At 31.3% G+C, this 20,247-nt stretch overlaps 2 protein-coding genes across 3 annotated transcripts; one reads left to right on the forward strand and one right to left on the reverse strand.

Annotated features, from left to right (window-relative positions):
- Positions 1 to 4,534: 4,534 nt before the first annotated feature.
- LOC114297394 (DUF1499 family protein) lies at positions 4,535 to 12,345 on the forward strand. The gene is made up of 7 exons (XM_028241806.2): positions 4,535 to 4,806; positions 4,908 to 4,964; positions 6,257 to 6,382; positions 9,105 to 9,174; positions 11,040 to 11,132; positions 11,226 to 11,339; positions 11,977 to 12,345. Exons 1-7 carry the CDS (start codon positions 4,661 to 4,663, stop codon positions 12,028 to 12,030), a joined length of 660 nt encoding a protein of 219 aa, XP_028097607.2. The 5' UTR covers positions 4,535 to 4,660; the 3' UTR covers positions 12,031 to 12,345.
- A 292-nt stretch (positions 12,346 to 12,637) lies between these two features.
- PBF1 (N-terminal nucleophile aminohydrolases (Ntn hydrolases) superfamily protein) lies at positions 12,638 to 17,827 on the reverse strand. 2 transcript variants are annotated; one of them, XM_082869621.1, is made up of 8 exons: positions 17,753 to 17,804; positions 17,664 to 17,722; positions 17,418 to 17,525; positions 16,210 to 16,291; positions 15,532 to 15,661; positions 15,313 to 15,455; positions 15,139 to 15,225; positions 12,638 to 12,981 (listed from the first exon to the last, which is right to left on the reverse strand). In XM_082869621.1, the coding sequence occupies exons 2-8, from the start codon at positions 17,708 to 17,710 to the stop codon at positions 12,907 to 12,909; spliced, it is 672 nt and encodes a 223-aa protein (XP_082725747.1). In that variant the 5' UTR covers positions 17,711 to 17,722; positions 17,753 to 17,804; the 3' UTR covers positions 12,638 to 12,906. The 2 variants fall into 2 exon arrangements, with proteins under 2 accessions (XP_082725747.1, XP_028097606.2); XM_028241805.2 differs by having other exon boundaries at positions 17,664 to 17,827.
- Between the last annotated feature and the right edge of the window lie 2,420 nt (positions 17,828 to 20,247).

Consider the following 20,247-nt stretch of genomic DNA (forward strand, 5'->3'; position numbering starts at 1 on the left):
CTAAAACTGCTAAATCTCTGATTACATTTGTGCAAGCCTTTCTGTTATAATCTGTGTTATAATCTCTGTGTTATAATATTAATCCTATTTTTTTGATGTATTTCTTTTTCTTGTTTGTGTGCTTTGCCATTGCCACTTGAGATGGAAGAAAACTTTGCAGATTTGGAGGATATAGAAAGAAGTAATGGAATTTCAATATTCAATTTATCATTTAAATTACATTCATGTATTGTGTTAGTTTTTACTTTAAACTGAAATTAATTTCTTTGCAGCTCTAACCAATGTCAACATTGCTGCTAGAAAGTGATTTGGCTTGTTGTTGTATTGCTACTATTGTGCTGCTATGGTGCTTTTGTTTGTTGTTGCTGATGTGCTGCTGCATTCATGCTTTTGTTTGTTTTTTGTTTTGTTTGTTTTTTTTTTTTTTTTTCCCTGTTTATGGAGTTTGTTACATTCATGCTTTTATTTGTTTGTTGTTGTCTAAAACCAGTTTTCTTATTGCTTTTGTTTGATATTGTGTTTAGTTTTAATACAGAGGAGAACTTTGCTTTGTGTAATGTGTATCCAGTTTGTGAAATTAAAATGTTTTATATTTTTATTGTTATTTAATTATGTGAATTCGTGGTCCTAAACCGATCTAATCTGTGTTTAAACGGATTGGTTCCACAATTTAAATGAATTGGATTGGTTTCAATTTTTCAAGAACCGTAAATAACGAATTGGTCTTGGTTTTTCCTCAATCCGGACCAATCCGGATCATGCTCATTAAAGTGAAAATTACACAAAAAAGGTAATCACTTACATCTTTGGGTTTAATTTTCTAAGGATAAAAGTGAGTTTCTCTAAATGTAAAATTACACATTAGCAATTCGCATTATAGAGGTTTTAGATTTTCCCTCCTAGAACAAATCCAACATTACGAAAAAAATGTAATACTCCAATAATGTAACACTTGCATAACATCCAATGTAAAAACACTAAAAAACTTCTTAATGTACTTTTTCCAAATGTAACAACGTAACACTCCAATGTAACCAAAAAAAAAAAAATCCTTAGTGTACTTTTTCCGAACGTAACATTCCAATCAATGTAATCCCAAACGTAACACTCCAATGTAACACGCACAAAAATACTAAAAAATTCTTTAATGTAATTTTTCTAAACGTAACACTCACAATTTGAAATTATACATTTTCTCAAAACTTACTAAGGAATTTTTATACTCCTTTTTGAATGGTTTGAAGAATTCCACATCTTTTTGGAATGGTTTGAAAAATCTCATATCATTTTTTTGGAGTGTTAGACTGAAGTGTTACTGTTAGATTAGAGTGTTATGTTTGGAAAAAGTACACTAATGAGTTTTTGTGTGTTATATTGAAATGTTACACTAAAGAATGTTTTTGGAGTGTTGCGTTTGGAAAAAGTACACTAAGAATTTTTTTTTTTTTTTAGTGTTACATTAGAGTGTTACGTTTGAATTTTATATTGGAGTGTTACAGTTTGAAATTATACATTTGTCCAAAATTTACTAACGTTGTGTTTGGTTGGGGGATTTGGGAAGAGATTTGAAAAGGGGAAAGGAAAAGGTGTGTGAAACTAGGTGAAATATAGGTATGTTTTATTCATATTTCACGTATTTTTTTCATTTTCCTTTCCAAATCTCTCTTCAAATCTTCCAACCAAACACAACATAAGTGATTTTTATACTCCTTTTTAAATGTTTGAAGAATCTCATATCCTTTTAAAATGTTTGAAGGAATTTATATTTCAAGTCATTTTTGTACTCATTTTGAAATGTTTTCCAAATAAAAAAATTCTCATATAAAAATTCATCCTAAATTTGATTCTCATATATTGTGTATATTACCTTTCTAGTCTAAAAAAATAAAAAAAAATAAAAAAAATGAAACATAATAGAAATAAGGGTATAACCGTAAATCTAATTTCTAAATAATATATTAAATCTATGTGTCCAAAATCAATAGGACTAATTAGTTTATAAAAAAATCTTTAAGATTAAATAGATCATCATTCCTCAAAATGAGATTTACAGATAAATTTTTCTTAAAAAAATGTCATAACTAAACACAATATAAGACATAACTAAAATAATGTCATAACTAAAAAAAAGGAAAATTTGGCTATAAACCCCATTTACCTTCATTTCATTGTTAAAAGGACAAAGAAAAAAATTATACTTTATAAACCCCTTCATAATTATAAAGTTTTGCATAAAGGACAAAATCTATTATTTAAATATTTTATTAGACTATTATACCCTCAACTAAATTTTCCCACCTTCTCCACCCACTCTCTCCCCATCTTCTCTGTCTCTCTCCTCCCTCTCTCCCTTCTCTAACTCCTTCAAGCTTCATATCTAGAAGCTCAACTACCGCCTCTGGAACTCCTGCGTTGACCTCGCCAACGCCGCCAGCGTTTGATCCTCTTCCCCCGCTCCCTCCGGCGAACACGCCAAGTTCCGCCACGTCTCTGCTGATTTGCTCTTCCTATGTATATGTGTATGTATGTATTTATATATATATGTGTGTGCATGTATGTAGGTATATATGACTCATACATACATGTGTATATGTATATATATCAGTAAGTGAGTGTATGTATGTATATTACGCGATATTTTTTTAAACATAGATTTGAGTTTTGAATATATAGGTGTATATATATATATATATATATTTGTGTGTGTATGAGTGTTGTTGAACACATGTATTCTTTGAAATCAAAAGATAGAGAGATATTTGGATGTGTTCTCTGAAATGGTCACCTCAATCAGATTATGATTATGTTGATATTTAGATGTTTTTGTTTAGTTTTTGATCTGTATGTTTTGTGGTTATATATCCTTGTAATATAGATTTGTGTTTTTACTAGTTTTTGAATTGATATGTTCATACTCAGCTTGTTCAATGAATGATCAATCGATTAAAATGGATGATCTATTCAATTTCTTTCTCTTTCTCTCTCTTTGATAAGAATCTCTCTAATAAGAATTTCACACAGAAATTTTACTAATCAGAGTAAAGTTTACTCTGAATCAGAGTAATGTTTTACTCTGGTTAAAAAATATTGATTTGCTTAAAAATATAAAATTTTCTTTGAATCAGAGTAAAGTTTACTATGATTCAAAGTAAAACTTTACTCTGAATTTTTACTTTGGTTAAAAAACATATTGATTTTCTCAGGAACCAAACTATATTTGATTTTCTTGTTATGTTTCTGTGATTTTCTCAGCAACCAAACACACAAGGTTATTAATACATGACACTTAGTGTGATTCAAAGTGAATACTCTCCTTAGATCATAGTAAAATTGTACTTTCAGAGTAAAATTTTACTCTAAATCAAAATAAAGTTTATTATGATTCAAAGTAAAATTTTACTCTGGTTAAAACCATATTGATTTGCTTAACGATATAAAATTTTATTTTGAATCAGAGTAAAGTTTTACTCTGAATCAGAGTAAAATTTTACTCTGGTTAAAAATATGTTGATTTGCTTAACAATATAAAACTTTACTTTGAATCATAGTAAACTTTACTCTGATTCAGAGTAAAGTAAAGTTTACTATGATTCAAAGTAAAATTTTACTCTAAAATACACAGTGAAGATGGCTTAATAGGAGAGCTAATAGATATGAAGGTAATATAGTAAAAGAAACAAGTTTTAAAATACTAGGGGTTTTGAAAGTACCTATATAATTATTGTCCTTTTGAAAGACAAATTAAACAGTGAGGAGTCTATCACCAAATCTCCCTAAAAAAAATTGATCATAACTAAAAAATAAAATAATATAATTAAGGGTACATATGATACATTATTTTTAAAGAGGCGTGCTTTAGAATTTTCCTATGTTAAAAGCCAATAAAGAAAAATATTAAATAGAATAAAGCATTAGTTTTAGAGGACCTAATTATTTATATATTTGGTCTTTCTTTTTTTTAGTGGGTGTTTGGAGTAATCTAAACAAATATATTTTTAAATTTTTTATCAAAAAAAAAATGTGAAATATAAGTTAAGTTTGAAATAATGTAATAAAAAGATGATATAATTCAAATAAAATAATTATAAGTCAAATAAAATAATGTACTAAAATAACATGTATTATTTTAGCACATGTCAAACACTCTAAGTTAAAAAAAAGGAGTAAATTACAAATAGCCCCTTATTATCTCATGTGGTTTGAAAAATTACAAATACCCCTTTATTACAAATTTTTATTTGACAAAATTAACTAAAAAAATGAAATTTATAATTGCTCTCTAATATAATAATAAAATTACTTAAATTATTAATTGAAATATATTTTTAATATCATTAAAAATTATTAATTGACGTGATGATCTATTAATAAAATGAGTGATTTATTATGAAATTAGAAATCTCAGAAGTAAAATGTAATTTTCAAAATCACGAGAGGCGATTCGTATTTTAATCAAACCTTAAGAAATATATTTACAATTTACCCTAAAAACAATAAATAAATAAATAGACAGCCGAACTAGTCAAAATACAGGTGGTGCTAAAAAAACAATACGACGTCGTAATGGTATTTTCCAGTGGGATGAGTTTTTATATAAGAGAGAAACAGTTCTGCAGCGAGAGAGAGAGAGAGAGAGAGAGAGAGAGATTGAAGTACAGCAATGGCTTCAATGGCATCAGCAGGTACTTCTTCAATCTACTACAGAAGTTACCAGAAAGGGTCCATTAGGTCTCGTCATCCTCTCATCATCGTCTCTCAGCACCACAACAACAACAACAACGAATCCATCGAACCAATGGGGCGCAGGTTCCCTCTCTCTCTCTCTCTCTCTCTATCTTCCAATATAGGTTATATATATGTATGTATATATCTATTGCTGAAAGAATATAAAATGATTGATTGTAAAGAGAAATCGTACTGAGGAGCAGCGAAGTTGCAGTGATTGGGGCCATTTTCAACTTCAGGTACTACCTTCTCTCTTCTCCCTTTATTTTTCTGATTCTGCAATCAATCTACCTATTCAACGGTTTAGAATAACCTAGGGTTTCATTCTATTCTATATCTGGGTCAGCCTTGACAACTGTTGATTACGGTTAATTTCACTTTTATCCCCTAATTTTTCTTTTTTTCTGTTTCACAATTATTCTAGGGTAAATTACATTTGAAAAAAATATAATAAGCCCACAAGTTTGTTATAATTACACTGGGCTCCTTAGGTTTTAATTCATAGAATACTTAGGCCTCGTTTGGGAACAAGCTAATTTAGTAACTTTTTGGCTATTTGGCTAAAAAGGTAGGTAAAAAAAACTTGTATGTTTGGGATGACTTTTTGGCTAATTACGAAAAGATGTGCAAAAAGTAGAGAGAAAAGAGAATATTCGACTTTTTTGTATGAGTTGTTAGCTTTTTAGCTAATTTAGTAACTTTTTAACTAATTGGCTAAAAAAGTAAGTCCCCAAACGGGGCCTTAGTCCTCTTTTTATCAAAAAATTGTCAATCCTATGGATACAAAAATATGTTGTCATCTTTTTTACATTTAAATGTATATTTTATCTTGTGCATCTTTTTGTGTTCATACTATTTGTATTAGTTCTGATCTTTGTAACCTTATTAAAAGGAAAGTCAGTGTAATTATGTCAAAATTGAAGGAATTATTATATTTTTTATCATTTTTATTTATTTATTCCTTCATTTTTCCTATTCCACTTATTTTATTTCATATCCAAATTGAGAATTCCTGATTTCAGTTACATCCAAATGTACAAATACTAGAAACAACCTAACTCCTAAGGGCAAGTTTGGGAAGTTTGGATAATAGTCAAAAAGCCATTAAAAAATCAAAAAATCTAAAAATTATACAAAAAATTAAAGATTTCATTTTCTTTCTATTTTTTACAATTTTTTTTTTTAAAAGTCAAAAAATATCTCAAACATTAATTGTTTTCACTTTATATTTTAGCAAAAAGTAAAAAAGTCACCAAAAAACATATTCCCCAAAACAACCCTTAATGGATAAAAAAATAATTTTAGACAAACTAAATACCCATCTTCTTCCTAAATCCTCATTTCAAAATATTGAATAAAAAATTGAGTATTTTTTTCCTCCATTTTTTAAATTCATACCCAAATTCATGATCCAAACACAATTTCGTTATGAAATAAAGAAAATGACAAAAATATAGAGAATAAAATGAAATTAACTTCATGGTGTGAATTTTATGTGGGGGTTTTGGATTATGTGGTTTTGGTGATGCAGCGGAACAAAACCAGAGTACCTAGGGGTACAGAAGAACAATCCTGGACTCGCACTGTGCCCAGCCACCAAGAACTGCATATCAACCTCTGAGAACATTAGTGATCTCACTCACTATGCCCCTCCCTGGTAAGAATGCCTCTATCTATCTCTCTCTCTCTGATCTGATCTGATCTGATCTGATATTTGTTTTGATTTTGATTTTGATTTTGATTTGTTTGGTTGTCCAATAATTGAAAACAACTAAAAACTTGTTTGATATATCTATCATTTTCTTATATAACGTAAAAGCAACAAATTAGATTTCGTATCATTTATGTTTTTCTTTTTTTCTTTTTCATTTTTCTCTAACAAGTCCAATAACCTAGTGTTTAGTTAGTGATAAAGAAAAACAATAAAAGAAAAAATGAATTATTGGTGAAGAGTGGTATGAGTTCTAAAAATTTGGATTTTTTTGTTTTCAGAAACACAAAAAATAATTTTTTTTTTTAGAACAATACCAAACAAGTAATTCTAGCTTCTTGTCTATCATTTTTTCTTATATCAAATAAAAGTAACAAATTGGCTTCTTTCATATCATTATCTCTTTCTTTATTTCCTTCTTTTTTTTTTCTTTTTCTTTTTCTCTAACAAATCCAATAATTTAGTGTTTAGTTAGTGGGGTAAAAAAGCAAATAATAGAAGTAAAAATGAATTAATGTGTAGCTAGTATATTCTAAAGAATTGACTGATACATGTCGAGATGTTGGATTTTTGGGATTATTTAATTTATTTCTCATATTTGTTGAAATATTTATGGAATAACTCTTGGAATACAAAACTTGGATTTTTTTTTTTTTTTTATATTTTAATATTCTAAAAAAAAAAACAATTTAGAGAATTGACTCATTTTTTAAATTATTTAGAAAACTAGCCAACTTTTTGAAATCGCATTTTGAAAATGTAATTTCAAAGAGTGAAGTTCATGTTATCATAAATTGTATTTTTAACATGCGATTTTAAGGTGAAATTGCATGTTGAAAATGCAATTTCAATTTAAAATTATATTTTTAAAATAAGATTTTAAAAAGTAGGTTAGTTTCTCAAATAGTTTGAAAAATTGGTCAATTCTCTAATTGTTTTTTTTTTTTTTTAGAAGATTAAAAAAAAAAAAGGAAATTACCCACAGGTCCCATGTGGAACATGTGGACACCATTTAATCCCATAACTTTTTGGGTACACCTAAAAGTCCTTTCCTCTATCTCTCTGGTTTTTTCCTCGCTTTTTACGTTTTCTTCTTTCTCTTTTTTTCTACATTTTTCTCTCATCGTCTTCATCATAGACGATGGTGCAAGTGTTCATGTCTTTCTCCATTGATCGGGATTCACTGATAACCGCCAACCATCGAAATCAACTCGTGATTTCACTCTCACCGACGGCGAAGATATATATTTCCGACGAAAAAGATGAGTGGATCTACTTAGATCTGATGTAGATCTACTCAGATCTACATCAGATTTGACTAGATCTAAACAAAAAATAGTTGTCGGAGTATAATCCTCTCTCTACATCCGTCTTTCTTCTTCAATCTCTTTTTTTTTTCTCTGCTATACACTTCTGTTTTTCTGTTCTAATAGAGAAAATTTTCGAATTCTGAACAAGTAGTTTTCTAGTTTTAGTTACAGGCGATGAAAACTGTAAAATTTTGCAGTTTCAAAATTTTTTTTTGGTGCTGGAATGAATCATGGTTTAAAACTGTAAAATTTTGCAGTTTTATAATATTCTTTAGAACTGTAAAATTTTACAGTTTCATAACATGTTTTTTAATTTTTTTTTTCCGGCAATATTCTAGACATTCCGGTGAGTCTTCGGCGACCGTTAAATGGAAGTCCGACGGTAGTAAAATGTGAACAGTGTCTGTAAATTAAAAAAAAAAAATGATTTTTTGATAACAATTAAAAATGTATTGGACTAATTGGTGCAAGTGTTTTGTTTTGGTATTAGCTGGATCTTGTACATGGGACTTATAAGTAAGTTCCCAAAAAAAAAAAAAAAAAAAAATGTATATGCGTTTGTAGACGCAGAATTGGGCCTCACCAAATATTATGTAAATGCATATTTTGTATTCCTTCTCTATGTTTGACTCTTCGCCCTTTTTTCAAATTGGGCTATGGCCTTCATTGCACTTTCCTCACTGACTATTAAATTCAAAAGGGCGAATTACACGTTTTAGTGGGACCAAATGTAGACTGTACTGTAGTACACAAATCATTTTCGTGCAAGTTTGGACACCTATGAAAGAATTGCAATTCAAATCCCCAGTCTATTATTTTCTTTTGGGTACCCCACAAAAGCTAATGTTGGTAGATGAGTGGAATCTACTTTAGTCAGTGGTGGTGTACCGAACACAAAAAACATGAGGAAAACATTTTTATTCCATTTGATATGGCATATATCATTGTTACAGCATTTGCACAGTTTAATGGCCAATGTTTTGAAATATTAGATAAATGAGAAATGAGGAAATTAATTACAAATAAAAAAAAAAAAGTGCAATTGAGAACTGTGCCCCGGAGATGTAGTTCTCACTTGCACCATGTACATTTGATTGGTTAAATAAATGAGAAATGAATAAATTAATTACAAATTAAAGAAGTGCAAGTGTACATTTGGTTTGTAAGATAAATGAGAAATGGAAAGTTCATTTGAAAATTAGAGAAGTACATTTGAGAACTTTCTTATGGCATGGTTCTCACTTGCACTGGGTACATTTGATTTGTAATTAATTTCTTCATTTCTCATTTTTATGATTTCTCCTACATATGGACACTGAAACACTTGAAAAATGTGGCATTGGTGTACCCTTCTACAGGAACTACAACCCAGAGGGGAGAAGAGGAAATAAAAGCAGAAAAGACGCAATTGAGGAGCTTCTTCAAGTGGTAGGATGTTTATGTTACTCGAGCACAATAATAAACAGAATAATTAGCACTCATATTATCATAACAATGACAATAAATAATAATCTATATAGACATAAAAACAGGAGTATAGAACAATGGCTATGAGAATCTGAGAGTCGTGTTATCACTGTCCTAATTGTGAAGGTATAACCGGAGTAAAGCATTTCCAAGATAAAATTTAGTTTGCTCACAGCATCCTTCATATAGGGTTCATGACCATCAAGGGGCTTGAACCAAGCTATGAACCAGAGTTGTCCAAAATACAAAAATACGTAAAGATAACTCTTAGAAGATTCTCACTCTTTTTAGTTGTACGGATTATATACAATCTCTACCTCTCTATATCTCTACGCAACTCATGTAGCTATATATATAGATGAAGGGAAACGCTATGGTACGCACCCGTCAAAGGATGTTGTCTTGGGTTGGGTCCAGCATCCTGCCATGGTGTTGTCCGGGGTGTACCCTTTAAAAAAAATAAAGTTGTAACTTTATCATTACCTATGGGTTTTGGTGAGATGGTAAACGCTGTGTACTATTTGTACCTTATAATTAAATAAGAAAATGACATAATGTCATCTTTTTTTTGAGTCATAATTAAAAAAAAAAAATATTATAACTAAACACAACATGAGATATGACTAAAGATCTCACAAGTCATAACTAAAATAATGTCATAACTAAACACAATATGAAGTATGACTAAATATCTCACAAGTCATAACTAAAATAATTCATAACTAAAGAAGAAAATTTGTCATAACTAAAAAAAAAAATGATGTAATCAGGAGTGCATATGGTACACCTCTTTCAAGGATGTGTATATTAAAATTTTCCATAGATGAAGGATTAAACTCTATTAATACATATATTAAACATGACATAATTATAATATTAAAATCTAATAAAACTTATGTAACCGAAATATTAAAATCAATCATTAATGTTGAAATGGACAAATAAATTAAATAGTAATAATAATCCTAGTTTTATTAAAAATTCCTAACATTTTATATGATAATTAAGAGATTACACAATTTAGACCCATTACCGCTTAGCCAATTGTGTATGGATTTTAGATTTGTGAAATAAATATATGTATATATATATATATATATTGGAAAAGAAAATGGAGTAGAAACTTTCCTCTCTTGGTTGGGTTAGAAAAATGATAAGATAATGAATAAATATAGGTAAATTACAAATACACTTTCTGAGATTTATTTAAAATATAAATTGCGTCTTGTAATTCTAGAAATTTTATCCCCTCCCTTCAAGTTTTCAATTGTATAACAAATAACTTTTTTTATTAATAAATCACCAATTCAACTAACAATTTTTAATGATGTCAAAAATATATTTCAATTAACAATTCAGATAACTTTATTCTTGTATAAGAGAATAGTTAGAAATTTCATTTTTTTTGGTTAATTCTGTTAAATAAAAATCCAGGATATTTGTAATTTCTAGAACCATAAAAGGCAATTTATATTTTAAATAAATCTCATAGAGCGGATTTGTATTTTACCGAATAAATATTTGTTAAAAATTTACTTCCCTTTTTCTATCTCTTTCTCATTCCGTGCTCTTTTCCCTTCACAAATAGAAGGTCGAAACACCAAAGTGTTTAGATGATAGATTTGAATAGGGGTTTGAAAAGAGAAACTAAAAAGTGAACCAAAAAAAAAAAAAAAAAGGAGGTTTATATTTCAGTCAAATTTCTCTCGCTTTTTATTTTTTCTTTCTAAATTCCTATTCAAATTCATAATCCAAATATAGCCTAAAAGATTTGCAGCTGACAGTAGGATGAATAAAATTCCTAATTATACTACACTAACTTGCAGATACAATCAACAAAAGCGGACAAGTCGAAACCGCGAATTGCAGAGAAGAAAGATGATTATGTTCATGTGGAATATGAAAGCCCTATTTTTGGGGTAGGTGCTCCACGTACTAGAACCAATCCAAATTCTAAAACAATCTATTCATTTCAAGCACAATTTTGATGTTGTATTTTACTCTTCCATTAGCTTGTCGACGACGTTGAGTTTTGGTTCCCACCAGGCGAGAAATCAATCGTGGAGTATCGATCAGCATCTCGGTTAGGGAATTTTGATTTTGATGCAAATAGAAAGAGAATCAAGGTGAGAATTCTGACACCCCTACCCCCTCATTTGGTAACATTTTCATTTTTTGTTTTCTGATTTTTTTTTAAATTTTTTTTTTTTTTTTTGAAAACTGAACCTTGCTTCGTAAACTATTTTGTTTTCAAAACAATAGAACTGATTCCAAAATTTTTTGAAATGAAATATGGGTGTTTTCACTTGTTTACAAAGTATTTCACATCTGGCCACCACCCACCCACCATTCACCAAACATGTTTCTTCATCTTTGTTTTCAATTCTTTTTTTGTTTGTTTTTGTGTACACACAAACAAGTTTTTTCTAAACAGAAAACAGGAAAATGACACAAACTAGCCTAGTTGTGTTTTCATTTTATGTTTTTGTTGTTTGGAAAACACAAAATATTGTTTTTGAGAATTTTCTATAAACAACCTATGTTTAAGAAACAACACTAAAAAAGTGGTCTTCAAATTTTTTAACATTATTTTGGCACAAAAATGAAAATGATACAAGTGATGGGTGTTGTTTACCAACTTTTCATTGTTTTTGTTTTCAAAAACACAACAAAGCATATGATTTTGATACCTTGTTATAACAATGTCATAAGAGTGATTCAGTTTTCATAACTAGTGTTGGACCTTTTGTTAATTTTGCACAGGCGTTGCGATTAGAGTTGGAGAAGAAGGGTTGGGCTTCAGAGAATAGCTTTTGAGCAAACCTCAACTTCCAGACTATAAATTCTTATTTATGGTTATATGATTTAATCACTTCGGGGAAAAGAAAATGAAACAATGTTGTTAATTGGATAACCAGGATGTGGCTTCTTTTTACAAGGTTCGGGATTGCTATTGACTCCATTGATCACAATACACAGCTGAGAAAGATTAAAAAACCAAGATTGTTCTCTGTTTATACATTGAGAAATTAGAACAATAAACTATAAAGTCATGTTTGATTTATGTATAAAGGAGCATGATTTGACTATTTTATCCAGGATAATATTAGTTCGTCTTGTGTCTGATTCAAACTTTGCACCTCATATGTTGATTTTTTTGGTATCCTGCGAATGTAGAATTATTTTGTTTCATTTGTATCCCGCATTATTTTGTTCCCGTGGGCCAATTTATCCCATACTATTGTTGCATTGAGTTTGACAATATTGTCGTTGAGGAAATATGTTACATCAATTTTATTTTTCAATAATGCTACATCTTTACCTCTAAATAACCCTTAACAATGTGACATTCAAGTTAGATTTCACATAATAGAATGTTTTATTTGTCAGATACATAATTAGGGATGATTTTAAAAATGATAAATTTAATGTCTTAAATATTTTTTTATTTTATTTTTATCCAAACAACTAAAAAGTAAATTGCATATCTGAAAACCTGATCCAAATACATAAATTCATGTCCGGTAGAGAACCCATAATTGCAGCACTACAATTAAGCAGGAAAAATTACGGGTTCAAACTGGATTAATTGGAAAACAAAAGACGGTAATTGATGAGCATTGAGAACACAGAACCTTCCCAACAATTATCATCTTCATGCATACTAAGCATTCCTTAATCCCATACGCCAAATCAATCCTTCCTGAGTTCCATGAACTCGCGGCGAATACCATCAGCATTCAAGATGACCATTTCCAGCTTGTCCCCCTGCAAAACATAACGAGGACACGGTTGAAAAGGCTGATATCCAAAAAAATTTCCTTCTAAATGCATCTCTCACAATAGGAAAAAAATGTAATATCTTGTCTCATACCAAAGCCAAATAAAATGGTGTCCACCAGATGCTTCAAATTATCCTCAAAGAGGAAAGGATGGTTTCCAGACAGAGAACAGCTAATAAGAAATGAGGGCTCAAGATAAACAAACTTATATATTTGGTTGTGGATGAATGCAAGTGAGCTGGCCATAGTGAGACTTTCTAGGAAGAGAAGATGATGTGCACTGACATGGCAAGAGTACAATGGAGGTGAGGGCTGAAGCAGCCTTGCTAGGAGAAAGAGCGGGAAGCAGTGGAGAAAGAACTTCTTTTGCATGCATGGAGGTCCCCTTACATGGAGTTGTTGAACAATGGGGGTCGGCTCAGCCAAGCACAACATTCAATGTTGGGGGATAGGTGTCCCCTTTGTTTGACAATCAGGGGGTTTACCAATTACCTACTGCATCCATCAGAGGTCATATCATGGGACTGTAATGGGTAGGTATTGAGCCTCAGGAGCATATCACAGCTCTTTAGGAATTAGGTATGATACATTCTATGTTTTGGTCAACTCAATAAGGCTAGTCAAGGTGAATGCTAAGCAACCTTGACGATCCCCCAACTCTTAACTTCCAAGTCACATATCCACTGGTGATCTGACTGAGTTTTCTATGCCTTATTCCCAACCTTGGGATTGGATTAATAATCCAACAAAATACATAATCCAATGATTGGCTAAACAATTGGGGTCCAAAGTAATAGTCCATCCCGACATAGTATCCCCCACTTGGTCCATACAAGTGAAGTGTTACCAAGCAAAACAGAACAAAAATGGAAAATCTAGATCTAGTTTTGTGCTTTTCTCATATTTTCCTTGCAGCAATGTTAAGCAACTTGATGGCATATTTAATCCCACTACAGTTGGATAAGGTGCAAGCATTTAAAATTTGTCGAGAACATTGTCAGATTAAAGGGAGAGAAGTCCATCTCAAATTTTCAAACTCACTTTTGGAAATCTAGAGTTCCAACCCCAGTGGCATTTTGTGTTTAGACAGCCACTTTAGACTTCATCCTTACCACTAATGGATTGGTAAAAAGAGGTTTCAACTACCTAAAAGGTGTTTCTTATGTCATAGAGCAGAGAGGCAGTGGACCACTCACTGATTCATTGTATTGTTGCCAAAAAAATTATGACATCTATTATTGCCCATTTTTAGGTTTGTTTGGGTGACACAAACCTATGTTCTGAAGTTCAATGGAGTATTGGGGTAACAGATGTATGTTCAAGAGAAAGAAGAAAACTTCGATGGTAGCGCCATTATGTGTCATGTCATGTTTGTGACGAGAAATAAACTTATCGCTTTGAAGATTCAAGTATTGAAGATTCAAGTAGAGAATGCAAAGGGTTAAGATGTGTTTATTGCAGAATAGTTTATATTTGGTGCAAAAGTTTTTTATTTTTTTGGTAAATCCTTTTTTGGTCTTGTAGATTTGATAGGAGAGCTCGATTTTTGTGTTCAACATTTTTGATCTCATAGAGTTTTGTACAAAGGTAAAGGTTACATCCCATTTTTAGCATCTTCTACATTTTAATAAAATCCTTCCTGGCCCCCCACGGGTGCAAGCCAAATCATCAAATCAAAGCTAAATTTGGTATTTTTCTTCTACAATAATTGTAGCTATTGTCCACACATTGGTGTCGCCAAGTCAAAAAGGGTCCAAAGGCATGCTATATAATAAACAGAAAAAGGCAGCAGCAAGAACATCCTAAAACTGCAGAATTCAGCCACCTTGAAAAAGAGAACCAAATCAAGTGATGTAAAATGGACAGGTATAATAAAGATGGAAGTGGAAGTAAGAACTAAAATTGGTTTTTCAGTCTAACTTTCCTCGTGTTCTTTTTTCTCATTTTCGAAAAAGTAACCATGTTTTCTTGAAAAACTATTACTATGCTTTTAACTTATCACCATATTCCTCATTTAGTTTATGGAAGAGATTACCCAGTGATGGTTCTAAAGCAAAGCTTAGAAATTACAGACTCTGGCATAATCTTCAAGTTCTAGATTCACACAAAAATGATAGAAAAGTGAGGTGGCACAGAAGCTTACAGTGTATATATCCCTCTCTGTTGCAGATGCAAAACAAGTCTTCACCAAATCAATTGCTTCTAGTTCTGACAGTGGTGTAACAGCATCCTGCATAGTCATTCGGTTTAAACTGACATACAAAAGATAAATTGTGGAAGTAGATTTGTGAATTAATAATTAAAGCCAAAACCAGACCTGAGCAGGTAATAAAAGAGGGCTTGGAGACTTCAGTTGGTTGTCCAAAAAGGGCATGATGAGGGTGGAACCAGAACCTTGGGAACTGTATCCAACCCTCTCATAGGAGCCAACAGCATCATATGTGAAGACACAACCCTTTCCTTTAGAATCAGAAAGAAACATGTGATGTTAATATGAAATGGGGATAAAAACTGCACCTAAAGATCTAACTTTTACCTTCATTATCAAGTCCACCTAGGACATTGAAAGCATAATAGGGAAAGAAGCGTTTGTAGTAGAGGGTGTTTGAGAGCAATTGAGCCATTGCAGGGCAGCTCATCTGCTTGTTGTGTTGATGCTGATAGATCTGTGTTCCAACAAAAATAAGAAATGATAAGACACTTCCAGCACATTTTCCATTTCCTCAAACCTTGAGCAGAAAAATATATTTCAGAACCAGAAATAATAAAATCAATCCATCTTTAGTTATATCTCCAACAAATGGGGTTCTCACAAAATTTAACAACATATAATCTCCTTTCCCAGTTGATTTACATATACCATAGCTCAATACTTTTCAACTGAAAGTATCAGTCCACACCATAGTGATCTAAATTGCAATATGAATCAAATCATATGATCCAAGATTAATAGTTTGATCAAGATTTCCCAAACGATCCAAATCGGTGTAAAATCGGTAATATAGCTTAATCGACGTGGGATCGTGAATTGGATCATGTAATTATGTTGAATCATTCTGGAATGGAGTAGGATCACATTAGGATTGTTTAATGAGAATGTTGATATATCACATCAAGAGAGTACATTTGTTTAATGTTAGTGAATTCTTCACATTCATCATTTTATGAAGAACAGTAAAAATAAAATTAACAGCCAACAATTTCAAATCCTCACCAAGTGCCTGGCTGCCAAAACCTTTTGCAAAGCTCTAACGTCAGCCTGGAAACCAGATGAAGCCATCACAGATTTGTCCGCTCTGCAAGGTCAACAAAAGTAAGATTCAAATACATGACATTGTCTTGCAGAAAACTTTTGTTCAACAGATTAACTCCTCCATGAATAGATATACAGATATATAGAGGAGGGAACTCCAAGTAATAAGAGCAATGGCACAAGCATTTTAGTAAGTATAAAACCTGGCATAAACATTTTTTTTTTTCCTTTTTCCTTTTTTTTTTTTTTTTTTGATTAGTATAAAACCTTTGAACTCTCTGTACTTCAAAGAGTTATTTGTGCATTTTCATGGGTGAAGGAGAAAGCATTGATTATTTAATCTTTATGTGGGCAACTTATAATTAGGGGTTTACATGGGCCCAATGTCTTGTTAAGTTTGCCCACGATTTATAGGGCGTGATATTATATTTAGGCCTATATGCCCAGATTATAATGCAGTCAGTGCTTAGGAAGTGTGCTTCAAGCTTGGCCCAGCCCAAGTCCACCCATAACTGCTTTAACGATAAATTTAAAAAAATGGGTCGCTTCTAGCTATGACTAGGTCACTAGAGAACACTACTGTTGTATAACTGAGGTAGAAGATTGATGTCAAATAGTGACAACTAATGGGAAACAACATTCACCACATCTTGCCTATCTTGTTAACAAGACTGGCTTTATAAAAACGATGTACAGGTCCAAGAAATAATATGATTATGAACATAAAATCAAGTTTGGATACCTTGTATACCAAGATGTAACATGGAGTAACATTACCACTAGCTTCTAATTTATTTATTTTTATTTTTTCGTTAGAAATTCATTAAAAAAAAAAATATCTGATACCAAATACAGCTTTGTAGGAGTTTTATAATTCATATCCCTCTGTGACAGCCTAAATTACATTACTCTTTCAATTCTTTAGCCACAACTCACAAATCATCAAAAAAACAATTCTTTTATTTGTCTGGTGAATCATCACATTTCAAAACATTAATCCAAAAAGTGTGGGAATTGATAAATTGATAAAGGAAGTAATTCCAATTCAAAATTACTTTTTCTCTAAAAAAGGAAAGAAACTCAGAAGAATAGGCACTCAAATACACAGATCAATCAACATAATAAGGGATACGCAACAAAAATCATAAATAAACAAGGGAAGACCGTACAGTTTGCAGATTTTGGAGTAATCGCGAGTAAGAATGTTGTAACCAGTCGACATTCGTGTATCGGCCGCAATCACGCAGTAATCGCCACCTGCGATAGCAACGCAAGTTCTGCATATACATACATACAAACACAATCGAATATCAACACGAATGAATCACCAAAGCGAGATTGAAAATGAAGAAGAAACAAAAAAAAGTGTGTATATACAGATAATACATATAGAGAGAGATGAGAAGGGGGCTCACCCGCCATTGTTGTCGTAAGGAGACCAGTTTGCGTGCTGCTTCGTCATGGTGATTCGATCAGAGAGACAGAGAGAGAGAGAGAGAGAGAGAGAGAGAGAGAGAGACGATAACTAGGGCTAATGCACAGATCGATCGAGAAACGCTCTTTAATCTGTGAGCTCTCTCTGGTTTTTCTTTTCGCTCAAGATAGAGAAAGAAAGACCAAAGCGGCGTCGTTTAGCCCGACGTCCTCGAAAATCAACACAAGGGGCTCTTTGGTACTTGGCTAATTATGATTTTATATTTTTGTGTTATTTTTGTTTTTATTTTTTAAATTTTACATCACAATATATTTGGTGTAATTTTTTTATTTATAACTTATGAGTAAAAAAAATTGATTTATATGGTGTTTGGGACGATCTAAATTAGAAATGAGTAGCGGATATACCGATCCGTCCAAACTAACCGAACTGAACTGAACTGACCCCGTTGCATTTTGGACGGATGCATGATGATGAACAGACAGTCGCAGATTGATTTTTTCCAATCCACTTAGTTTTGGATGGATAGCAGGTTTGAGATTCCTTTGGTCACAATCGATCCACCAAACTGCGAGCACCCATAGTAATTTGTAACACTTTGTGTTTTCAATTTGTTTAGATATTCTGTTTGTGTTTTCAATTAAAAAAACGTTTAAATATTCTGTTGAAAAAGAGTTTTCAACTTAAATATATTTTTTAAATTAAAAAAATAAATGTATTATTTATCTATATTTTTTTAGTTGTTAAATCTAACTCTAAAAATAATAAATAAAAAAGATGATATATACTGGCTGGTTTTTATTTTAAAAAACAGATATAAATATAACTATACAAAGGCATACAATCTCTACTACTGCTTTGTTCATGGTTTTGATGGTTTGAATTGTTTTTATATTTTGAAAACCACAGATTGTAATACTTTATGTGTATGAGACATGCTGTGATTGTAATATGTGGATAAAGCATGCAGTGATTGTAATATTCTAAAGTTTCAAACTTTTTTTCTTTGAATGAGACATGCAGTGATTGTAATATTTTTTTTAGTCATTGATTGTAATACTTTCTCTTTTTTTTTTTTTTTTTTTTTGAGGAAGTGCAAAAGTTGAATTATGTTGAAAATTCATAAAATTTTAAACCGCCAAACCGATTTGCATCCATCTTCCAATCCACTAATCCGCTCAATCCACATCCGCCAAATTGGTGGACGGATGTGGATTGATTTTCTCCAATCCTCTAATCTGGCGAACGGACAGCGGATTGAAGGTTCCATAGCCACCTTTGCCCACCCCTAATCTAAATAAATATATTTTTTGATTTTTTACGAAAAAATATGTAAAAAAAAATAGAGAGGTGATGTGGCATAAAAATATAAAAAGATTAAAAAAAAATGTGTTAATATAGGGGATGTCAAATAGTGCCACCAAGTTAGAAATAGAAACTCTAATTTTAGCCATAAATATCAGTAGCTCGAAGCAAATAGAGTTAGAATTTAAGCAACTAATTGAAAAAATTCATAATCAGATAAATCAAATAGCTAGACAAATAGAACAGATCAACCAAATTCAAGATAATTTAAAACAGAAATTAGAAATTCTAGAACAACTAATAAGATCTTAATTTATGAGTAGTGATAAAAAAGCTAATAGAGACTACCAGATTATTTTAAAATAAGCAGAAGACTTTCATAATAACCCAGAGGGAATTAGTAGTTATCAAGGAATAAACCAGTCAGATAAAATATCAGTAAGACAAAATAATATAGAAATTTTATTTCTTATCCGATTGTGTGAAAAATTTGAAGAATTTTCAGAACAACTACACAGTTTAGAAATTCGTTTAGCTTCGCTGGAAAGATTAGTACTTCAAAAAGGAAAAAGAATAAAAGGATAAGCAAGTAAAACCCAATCTCGAAAGAGTCTAATTATGGAGTGCTAGTTTTTTTTTTTTTTTTCACCCATACATTCTATCTTCAAGATCTTCAAGATCTGTTACTGAGAGTTGATCGAAAAAATCGTCCCCGTTATCTAGTTTATTCTTCCATTGGTTACCTTCTTCTTCCATTTCTGGTGAATCATGAGAGATACTATGCTAATAGTTGGGGTACCAGCTCTCATCGACAAATGTTTCTTTGCTGAAGGGAAAACCTAGAATGGCTAAGTTACAGCATATCTTCTGATTTCTATCTTCGCGGACGAGATTACCATAGTTTCCATTATATGCTAATGGAGGATTACAAGCAAATTTCCTCTATTTATTGAGCTGATCTCTGAGTGAAAATTTTCTGCATAGCCAGGGTCTCCGATTAAGAAGTCCTGGGTATCCTGGAAATGTCAAAGTTCCTCTGAGGTACATTTTATGCTTAGCTGGAATGTACCTTATTCCTTTCCATTCTGGTAGCTTGCTATCAATTAATACTTCTACAAAATGATGATGCTCTTCCATTACACAAAGTACTAAATGAGCAAGTTTATTTCCAAAATTATATATCTGATCTGGATCTGAAAAATTATTCTAGAAACAAAGCTGTAATCTAACAATTGTGAGGCTGTTAGATGACACGTTTT

The sequence above is a fragment of the Camellia sinensis genome, chromosome 5 (assembly GCF_055761805.1).
Source record: "Camellia sinensis isolate YWXY chromosome 5, ASM5576180v1, whole genome shotgun sequence".
NCBI lineage: Eukaryota > Viridiplantae > Streptophyta > Magnoliopsida > Ericales > Theaceae > Camellia > Camellia sinensis.